Below are 11,021 nucleotides of genomic sequence, written 5' to 3' on the forward strand. Positions count from 1 at the left end.
ATATTTGTTTCAGACAATGCCAAATGGGCCAGTTGCCTGCATTAAGCAGTGTCTGATATTTAATTGCATTGATGGCAATGGATCTGAACATGGTCAATTTGATATTGCCCATTCTAGGCCCCACCATCCACAACACATTTCGAGCCCTTTCTGCACTATTTGAGATTTCAGGCAGAGTTTTGCTTTACTGAACTCTGATTCAGGGTTTGCTAAAATAATTTTTAAAAGGTGAAGTGGGTGTATTTTGTGAACATGTGATTGTGACTCCCTCTGCCAGTTAACAATGACAACATTGGTCTTGGTGCTCAGCCCTCCTTGGTGACATCATCAGAGTGCGCCCGACTGTTGTGCGCTTTGGCGGCTCCACCCGCGACTGTCTCTGTCAGCGGGAGGGATGGAGAGCGGCGGCGAACAGGAGGACCAGCAGCAGCAGCAACAACAACAACAGCAGAAGAAGAAAATGAGCTCGGAGCGGAGGAGAGCCGAGCTCCGCCGGAGGAAGTTGCTGCTGAATTCGGAGGAGCGGCTGAACCGGATCATGGGTTTCAGTAAGAGCGGGCCGGGCCCGGGTGAGTGGGAGTAGGGATTGCGGCCTGGTCCTCCTCTCTGTCTTCAGACCCTTAGCAACCGGCAGAGCAGGAGAGACATTCCCGGGCAGGGGTTGAAAGAGCGGCTGTAAACACCCGGGGGGGAAGGACACGATAATTCTCCCACCCCCACATCACCCCATTTTATTCCACCAGCAACATGAGTCAAAATCAATTCTCCTATTCTTGCCCCCCCAAAGCAACAGAGCCCACTCTTACTGAAAGCAAATACAGCGCACCTCCAGGGCACAGTGGGAGCGAGCCTGACAAGGAGTGTGGTTATGAAAATATGATACATTCTTTTACTAGCAAGTCAAACGTGAGAGGAGGGGGTGTGGCGGTGATGGTAGGTTTAAAAATCACCCTTTTAGCCTTTATTCTGAATGATTGGTTGTTCTCCCGATGCTTGGCTGATTAGCTTAACCATGTCTTAAAATACGGTTTAAATCACAATGGCTTCAGGGTTGATTTGTCTTAACGAGTTTTGAGAAGATTTCTGTACAACCCAGAGAGAGAAACCCTTATTTGTTTGTGGAGTTGAAGGAAAGGAGGGAGAGAGGGTGGAGAAATATTTATTTTCTACCTTCACAGGGTGTAGGATGAGAGTCTGAACGAGACATTCTAAAATGGCAAAATCAAAATGTACTTGAATCGTGTTTGTCCATCTGATTGATTAGTGTTAATTCAAATTGGGCTTAAGCTGTACTTTCTACAGTTAGTGATATTTACAACTATCACTTTAGGAAGAGTTTGTATTCTATTTTAACAGTAGATAAATGTATACCCATGAGGGTGTGACTTTTTTTGCAAATATCGTGTAGTACATGCTAACGAATTGCAGTAATTTTGTGCTGAAAATATTTTGCTGGCCAGCATAAACATTTCTGATCTGACTTCTCTTAGAAGAATGGGTGATATAGAATATCACTTCTATATTTACAAATTATGGTCTTCAATTGTTTTAAATGTTATAATGGAACTTCCTTAGAGGAAAAAACTAGAACCCATTGCTTTGGCCTATCTAATTTAAATAGCCATTTTTCCAGATTGCTGAAAATTGTAAGTTGTCAGATATGTATATTTGAACACTTCATTAAAAAATTATTCTTTTCACTTTACTAGTATAAATTATTAAAATTGAGAACTGTTGACTAGAAAAATGGTAACAGCCTCTGACTGCTTAGAAAGGTACAGGCAATAAAGGTAACATCCTGGGTCACACTTGTCCTCACATTTTGCAGATGATGCCTCCACTCAAATCCTGGATCTTTCTAATATTCTCAGATACCAGGAAAATAGTGAATGCTTCCACACTTTGAGACTGTATCCAGTGTTGCTTGTTTTCAAAATTGCTCACAATTCTTCCCTCAATCTACTAAGTCCCTCTTTGCTGGTCTCTGAAACTCTCTACACAGTCATGCCACATCCTGGATTCCTTTTCTTGTGCACCTGGATTCCAAATTGACCTAATGTCGCAAAAGTCAATGTCCCAAAAATAGAATAACATCTTTTTTCTTTATAAAACCCCTGACTCATTGTGACCAATGCAGTGAGGTATCAGCCATTCGGTGAATTGTCTTTGTATCTAGCACTTGCTTCTTCTAACGGTCATTATCTGTATTTCAAGTGCCCAGCAATTATACAGTGTCTGTTTGTTACTTTAAACAATTGTAAGATAAGATTTGTTTGTTAATAAAGGGTAAATTATTGGAAATCTGATAAAGAAAAGGGAATGCTAAGAGCACAGCAGGTCAATCAGCATTTACAGGTTATAAAAATCAATCTAATTTAAATGTGTACACCAAGAAAGCATACTTGAAACATGATAATCTGTTTTTCCTTTGCTAATTGACTTGCGTATTACCACATTTTTATACATTTGCTATAACACTTTGTTACTCCTAACACCAAGTACTGTTGTTGCTCTTCTGTGTAATTGCACAGCTTGGTTCAGCTATGTAGTAACTTCTGTGTGGGTTTCATCCTACTCAGGAGCAGCAATCTTAATCTCATTTGTTCACTATATTTGAATATTCTGTTATCGCATTTTCTTTAACCACTCGTATAACATTTTTAAAAACAAATCTGGTGTGATATCGGTTCTAATCGCTAACCCAGACATTCATTTTCCATATTTAATTCTGAAACTGCATTGAAAATTGTCTTAGCCAGGTTGTCCCATTGGAAATATTTGTGGTTCAAATGTTTAGTTTGAGCCAACTGATTTTCAGGTTCCCAATATTGTTTTAATTATCTGAGAGGAATATTTTGCATATTTTTCTCTTATTGAAACAAAACTTCAGAATATTGATTCTTGGATCCCCACCAATTATGACTGATTGCACTATGGTTCCAGAGAGATCATTATAATTCTGATCTGAAGGCTCCTGCTGACCTATACTTATGAACTGATTTAGACCTAGATTGGTGGTTCATGATTTGTACTTTTAAAAACATGCAGACAAGATTATAGTAACAATGGCAGCATAAAACAATTGAGAATGCATCAGGAATACATAAACAACTTGCACTTCTGCTTTACCATTTTTATTGTGAGATATGGGAGAGCAGATGTTGTGTTAGTGAGTCCATGATAGATGTGGCAATTATCGTATTGTTGTTTTTACTTGATCACTAAACAGATGAAACAAATATGTGGCCAATTAACATGTGAATGCCAGCATTGTTTTTGCTAGTATTTACAATGCCTTTGCATCCTAAATATCCTTCAAAAGTACTGTGGTAATAATCAGAGGTTCACTTTTTCTAGCAGCAAGTAATTAATTAAGTTAGCATATTCCTCACTTAATTGGGGGTATTTGCTAGAATCCATCCCAGGCTGATAATATGAAAATCTCTTTGATAACCAACAAGTCTCTCTATAAAACTAATGTAGTGTGGAGTGTTTTTCTTAGGTTAACATTAAAGTGTATGATACAAGGAATTACACACTTTTTACATGCACAGGGTCTAATCTGATTTGGAATTAAGCATTGTTGAAGAAGAAATTGCCTGAGCTTCCAATAATGATGTACATCACTGTAAAGAATTCAGAAATGTCCTGCTGACTTTTAAAAAAAACCCAGATTAATGTTTCCATAAATTTTAAATGTTGTTAATAAGAAAGACAAATATAATTTCTCCCATTTTTCCTTCTCTTTCAGAAGAGGAGAACAGAATAGATTCTCTTCCACCCTATGAACTGGAGAAAACAGAGTCATTGCAAAATTCTAGCCTTCCCAAAAGAACCCCAGGAATTACAAGTGAAACTGCTGATGGTTCAGTAACATCCATTCATTACACTAATGGGAAAGAGCTTCAACAGCCATATTCTGTAGACACAAGAGACTCTCTTAGCAAAATTAATGAGGCTGATAATAGTTTAGGGCAAGGAAGTCGGCACCTAGGTAAAGCTGATGTGCCGGTAGAGCAGGCCCAGCGTGCTCCACGTCGTGGTATTGAGCAGTATATATCACGATTTGATGAAGCAATGAAACTCAGAAACCAACTGATGAGTGAGAAGACCAGCCACGAAAATGGAGGCGGGGGTGAAGAGTTCGGTACATTCCGTGTTTTCCGATTAGTGGGGAGTGCTCTGCTAGCCTTAATGGTTCGAGTCTTTATATGCAAATATTTGGTGAGTACCACAGCTTGATTCTGGTATAAAATATATGTGCATTACGAGGAGAGAAGTTTTTAATGTGTATTAGTGTATTTTTGATATGTTTACAGCTCTCCTGTGTTATTGTTTAGTAACTCCAGAGGTTCCGATCATCATCTGTCAAAAAATGCGGCAAATTTTGTAACAAATGGTGAAGTAAATATTTTAGTTGTCCTGGACAGTAACTTTTTTTTTTATCCACTGATTAGGTGACCTCTTGTCTCCTATAGATTATGCTGCAGCTTGTCATCATATTTGAATCCTTTAACCCCTACGATCATTCTTCTGTGAATGTATTGTGCTGCTTCCAAGGCTAGAATGTTGTCTGTCTTGGGTCAAATCTAAGATCTAACACACTTTATGTTGAACTTTATCTGTTAGAGTTTTGTCTACTCATTTACTCTATCCATGCTCCTTTGTAATTTTCTCTTGCATCAGCGCTGTTTGCTGCACCTCCCAACTTGGTGCCATCTGCAGATGTGGGGGCACAACCTGCTCACAGGTCACTGATAAATATAATTGCAAGCTGAAGCTTCAGGTTTATCACTTGTTAGATCCTTCCCAGTAGAGTATTTACTCTTTAATTCCCACTAATTTCCAAGTGACGTTGTAATTTTACTTTAGATTCTGTTCACTTTTTTGGTTTTGTCAATCTCTTGTGAAACTTTAACAAATTCCTTTGGAAATCCATGTAGATAAAGATAATGGTATTGATAATAGCAATCAAAATCCCTTTATCTAGTGTTAAACTGTCTTGAAAATACTCAACTAGATTAGACATGATTTGCCCTGTATAAATGAACATCTAAATGTAATATTGAGAACAACTGTTTAATGTTCATCTAGTCAGTGTGCGACTGTTCATTGGGAAGGTTAATACACACTACCTGTGCATCTTCCTTCCTTTTATTAACATCTATAACTCTCTTGATTGTTTAAACATAGATTTTTTTTTGTTTTGGAAGTCCATTTTTAGTTTGACCTTTTTCAAATTTCAATAATCTCTCAGCCTGTTAAAAGTTATAACTTGTTTCTATGCTAAATGCATTTTTTGGGTTCTCTGCCTTACAACTACCATCGCCAATATGACTGCCTAGAATATATTAAAAAATCAAATGGTACTGTTGTGAAATTTAACTTCCATTTGTTGCATGCAATGCACTGAGTAGTGTCTTGAATATCATAGTTTTTTTTAGGGTAGTTGCCTCAGGACAATTTGGGTTTTGCTCGAAGTTTTCTGTTTCCATAACTATTGGTGCCTTTTTTTGAATTGTTAAGCCTCGTAAATTCAATCATTTTCTGCATTTTAATGTTTATGTTACAAACATAATTCCTGTCAATAAGTTAATCCAGAACAACAGGCAAAAGAATTCAAAACTATTTTCAATTTTTAATATTCATTTGGAAAATTGGGTATTGCTGACTACCTAATGTTTATAACTTTGCTTTGAGTTTCCACTTCTTGTTCTTTGCTGTAAATTTCCTATTAATTGAATTGTGAATTTTCTGTCATTTTATAATTTATAGACTTTTGAAGACTGTTAAAATCAAAATCAGGCTCCAGCTGCATATCTAACATTAACATTTACAGCTTTAAATAACCTGCAAAGTTCCGACTGTGCATGTACTTAATGGAGTGTAGACTGTGTTGCTTTAAAGGATATAGTTTAATCTTAGCAGCAAAATAGTATATTATGCATGAAATAGCACAGGACTGGTTTCCATACGAAACAAAATGTGCAAGCCAGATGTTCTTCTCCATAAAGCTTTTGTTACAAATAAATCATTATTGTGGCATGGGTCATTTAACCTTTCATTTGTGCCTGAGGAGGCTGATGGGTCTTAATCACCAACCTGTTCTATGAAGAAAGGCACTGCAGGTGCTGCTGAAAACATTCCACCAATTTTCTAATGGTTATCATTCTATTGTACTAGGAACAAAATGCTTGAATAAAGTCCTTCTTCCCAGCATACTTTACATGTAAAAAGCAGCAAATGTTTTTCCAAAAAATTATATTTCAAAAAATATTGCTGAAAGAAAAGATTTCATGAAGTGCTGTCATTCCCTATTTGCATAAACCTTAAAAATGACAAATATGGAAGGAGGATGACGAATTGATTCGATCATAAAACTAATAGATGGAAAATTAACTGTATGCGAGAGAGATGGCAATGGTGCCAGTTGCAGATTAAAACTAGTCAAGAGTTTCTATGTATGCTTTATGTCTTGAGAAGGTGCTTTTATGTATCAAAGTGTTAACTTTTTAAATTGGTCTGGAGTCCTGCAACTTTTTAAACCCTTGCACACTGTGAAATTATTGAAGTTTTTATACTATTATAATATTCAATAGTAGAAATGATTTATAGGTTATCTCTCATAATTTGAGGATGCTGTAATCCAAAGTACAGTTGCAATGTTTAGTTGCAATTAAACCCTGAGTCCAAGTGAGGTCCTGCAGTTAATCCTGTTTGAGAAATTTTCTGAATGCCAGGTATTTGTAAATGTCAGATCCAGATAGTTTTATGCTCTGCTCTTGCTAACAAAAATTAACACATGGCTGACCTCGCTGTGAAATGCTTAACTTTGTTTTCTATTTGTTGTTTAAACATTTCTTGATATTTGATCAAAAATGTGAAAATTCTACATGGATTGATTCTTTGCAAATATGTCATAAAATCTAAAATTATTAGTTGACACTTTCAGTGTGAAAATTGTATAGTATCAAAAACCTATGACCTTCCCAGTGCCATAGAAAAATGAAAGTAGTACACTTAATCAATTACTCAGTTCTGAAGAAGGGTCAGTGGACTCAAAAATTAACTCTCTTTTCTGTCCACAGATACTGTCAGATCTGCTGAGTTTTCTTTTAGCCATTTCTGTTTTTGTTTCAGATTCCCTCCATTTGAAGTTCATTGTATTATTACATTTTATTCAGTTGTCCAGGTCAAGTGATAAGACTACTTATGGTCAAAATGGTTGGTAAATATTCTTAGAGATTTTAATGTAAACTTGCTTGGTTCTACAAAGTTAAAAATCTCACAACACCAGGTTATAGTCCAACAGGTTTAATTGGAAGCACACTAACTTTCGGAGCGACGCTCCTTCGTCAGGTGATTGTGATGAAGGAGCGTCGCTCCGAAAGCTAGTGTGCTTCCAATTAAACCTGTTGGACTATAACCTGGTGTTGTGTGATTTTTAACTTTGTATACCCCAGTCCAACACCGGCATCTCCAAATCATTGCTTGGTTCTGGTATTGATAAACAATTGCTGAAGCATTGTGAATCGGTGGAACATTTCCCCTCCTCACTCTGCATTGCACGCATCTTTGATCAAGATCTGACCACCCTGTATTCCTATATGTATTTAGAATGCAGACCTCTCACAAAAGTTGCAAAAGTTGCCAAAATTAGTAAGGTCACATAACAAATAATCTGCACATTGAATCCCTTAAAGAAGCAAGCAATGGATCTTCTTACTAATATGAAAGATTGAGTCACAAAGCACATATGATTAGGTTTCTCTCTTCTGTCATTATGGTATTTCTGTAAGAAGCATTTGTGGATAAGTTCATTACACAAAGTGTAGTCAGCGACAATAAGAATCTGGAATAATTATGCAAATACTGTAGTACTTGCACAGTTATCATAAGTCATGCTTAACTATTTTCCATTGAATAGCTCAGAGGTATTCCAGCTTTTTTATTGTTATGATGCAATTACACTGTGTAGAAATAATAGAATCTTAGTTAACAAAAGATGATCTTCAGCCTGTTATATCTGTACTTGGTCTTTGACAGAGCTGTCTAATATAACCCCAAACTTGGCTTTTTCGTTATTTAGTATCATTAATTTTTCTTTGTTTTAATGGATTTTTTTTCCTCTGAATATTTTGCAGGCCATTTTTGCTCCATTTCTTACTCTTCAACTTGCATATATGGGGTTATCAAAGTACTTTCCAAAGGTATGATTTATATCTCTTAAGTGTTCTGTGGTTATATGTCACCCGAAGTTAATGAAGTTGACTCTTCAGAAACCACTCATATACACAGTGAAAGTGATATTTAGGTTTCTGAATCCATTTCTAGATTGCACTGTTTGTGTACTTTCTCATGATTTCATCTTTTAGGAGAAGAAAGCAAACACAAGCAATTTAAGCATCTTAAAGAATCAGCTGCACATTTTCATTGGATTTCAGATTGGTTTAAAAATTTTAACTTGTTGCAAAAAGGAGTCCTATGGCTTTAAAATCAGCTTTACAAATCGGCTATCTTTTTGTCTGTATCCTCTTTAATTATAAGTTAATACTCTGCAATTAATCAAAGAGTTCTTAGATCTTTTATGGTTCTTGAAAATAATTTGTAATAATCAGTGTCTGTTTAACAAATTTAAGCCAAAGTTATCAATAGCTTGTCACAAAAAAAAATTAAACATGTGAATATGGAGATTTAGTTTCCGTATAATAAGGATTTGTTTGCCACCCATTTGGTTAAAAGATCATCTTTTTTTTAAATCAAGGTGCTGCTTTATTTTCATGTTTACAATAGTCAAAAATAGCAGCTGCCTTTCTGATTTGGGTGGGAGAAAACAAAACTAAAATGACATTAGAAGTGATTAGAGAAATTACCCATAATCAACAGCAACACTCCAGTGTGTCAATAAATAATTCTGATCACTTGCTTCTAGTTTTTGATTTGACTGTTATTTGCTAAACTCAAAATAAAACATAAGCATTTTTTTAAACAACTCTTTTCTATTCCTATATGTTCATAACTTTCTCGTAAGTGAACTTCTCACTGCATTGTTGTTTGGTCTGCAGACAACATGGGATGCTGAGGATTAATGATGACACTGAATGAAGATTATAGGTTACATTATAGGTTAATGCTATCATTTGCTCTGATATATGTAAGTGTTACAGCTGAAGGGCCCAAAACAACCACAAACATTTTTCACTTTAAACTTCAATGACTGCAGGAATACGAGATATCTCATATGGGGGGGAAAAGTATTCTAACTATGAATCTGCTCCATCATAGAGTGAAAAGAAGGTAAAGACGACAGTACTGACTGCTGCCCTGCTTCTGTCAGGAATCCCTGCTGAGGTCATCAATCGCTCTATGGATACGTATGGAAAAATGGGAGATGTGTTTGCAGACCTGTGTGTTTATTTTTTCACCTTTATATTTTCTCATGAAGTAATTGTTTTTATTGGTGTTGATTTGCCTTGATGTCACTGGGGCATGGGAAGGAGAAGGAAACAAGACAAGTTTTGTTTAATCTAACTTTGCCACTTCCAGTATGTCATTCATTAGTCTTAACGGGCACTGGATGTTTCAGGAAGTTGCAACCTATCAAACCCTTTTCTGAATTACTGTATTCAGATATCCGAAACAAAAAAATTGAACAGATAAAACTAAATTGTTATAAGCTTAGGAAAACAGCATATGGAGACTTCAGTTCCATGTATGTGTTATTTATGAACAAAGTATGTCAAGAAATATTATTCCTTTTTAACTTAAGGTTTTGACATCAAATGTTACTTTGGTACGGCTTTTGAAGGCTGAGTTGAAAATGTACAAAACTTCCATGTCTGCACTTACATCTGCATATACATCTCAGCTTATAAACAATCTGTAGTGCAACAAAAATGCACAGACATATTTATTTTGAAAAGTTAACATTACTGTGAATATTATCATTGCCTGTTTGACACCTGCATTGGTTTGATACCATGCTTTACGAGGAAGGTCCCACTGTCCAGTGTGTTTCTTACTTGACTTTAATTGTAACATATATTAAGTTAATTTACCCATGTTTTGTATTTATATTGTATTAGACCACCTTATTTGTAGTAAATTGTTGGATACTATGCATTTCCTGTAAGTTGTTGAGGAGCAAGAGCAAACATTTTCATTGTGCAGTTTACGATTCATTAAAAACTAAATACATTAACACTTTCGAAGTCATTCTAAATACTTATGAAAATGTCGCAAAATGCCATTGTTAGAAAATATTTAGTAACTGATCACTTCCTGTTTTAATCTCTACCTGACTAGGTTAGATTTGAAGTTAATAAATATTTCATTTATGCAAATGCACTTGCCTTTCAAGCTAAGATGTAGGATAAATCAGTAAGGTAGGTGTAAAGGGTGTAGTATGGGAAGGACAATCACTACTTTTTTTTAGTGGCTGCAAAGCATGCCAGCTGGTGTTTATAAACTCAAATTCTGGAATTTCAAGTAAATTTTCATCTCTTGATAAATCAAATTTCCTCAGTCTATTTTTTTTTCCCAAAGTAGCATCTACTTTTGATACATAGTGCCAAAAGAGATTTTATCAAGGTAATGTGCCTCTTCAGCATCGTGTCAAAACTATTCCTTTACTCACTTTTTCTCTCATGCACATTTCCAGCAGAAGTCAATTAATTCAATGTTTCCATAATGAGATTGTATCTGTGGAAGCTAGGGAACATGTATGTAACTTAGTTGAAAATGATAATATATATTCACATATATACAACATGATGATCATGCAATAAAATGACATACACAAGATGAAGTGTGCAACTTTGGTAGACTTAATTTTGTCAAAATTGAGGGGTGGATATGGTGGACAGTGGTGAATAGTCCATAGTATCACCTGATAAGCTTCTTGTGAAATGGAGGGCTATTGCCTATTGTCTGAAGAATGTTTCAGTACTCATAGCACCTGAGAAATGATCTGACAAAGTAATCTCTGACTTCTTGGAGGACCCTCAAACATCCTGTTTGCT

The 11,021-nt window shown here is 35.8% G+C and overlaps 1 protein-coding gene across 2 annotated transcripts; it reads left to right on the top strand.

Annotated features, from left to right (window-relative positions):
• Nucleotides 1-332: 332 nt before the first annotated feature.
• Nucleotides 333-10,801, top strand: camlg (calcium modulating ligand). Of its 2 annotated transcripts, none has more exons than XM_072590661.1 (4): nt 333-569; nt 3,752-4,224; nt 8,145-8,210; nt 9,286-10,801. In XM_072590661.1, the coding sequence occupies exons 1-4, from the start codon at nt 395-397 to the stop codon at nt 9,475-9,477; spliced, it is 906 nt and encodes a 301-aa protein (XP_072446762.1). In that variant the 5' UTR covers nt 333-394; the 3' UTR covers nt 9,478-10,801. The 2 variants fall into 2 exon arrangements, with proteins under 2 accessions (XP_072446762.1, XP_072446763.1); XM_072590662.1 differs by having other exon boundaries at nt 333-548.
• The last annotated feature ends 220 nt before the right edge of the window (nt 10,802-11,021 follow it).

Source organism: Chiloscyllium punctatum, chromosome 20 (genome assembly GCF_047496795.1).
Source record: "Chiloscyllium punctatum isolate Juve2018m chromosome 20, sChiPun1.3, whole genome shotgun sequence".
NCBI lineage: Eukaryota > Metazoa > Chordata > Chondrichthyes > Orectolobiformes > Hemiscylliidae > Chiloscyllium > Chiloscyllium punctatum.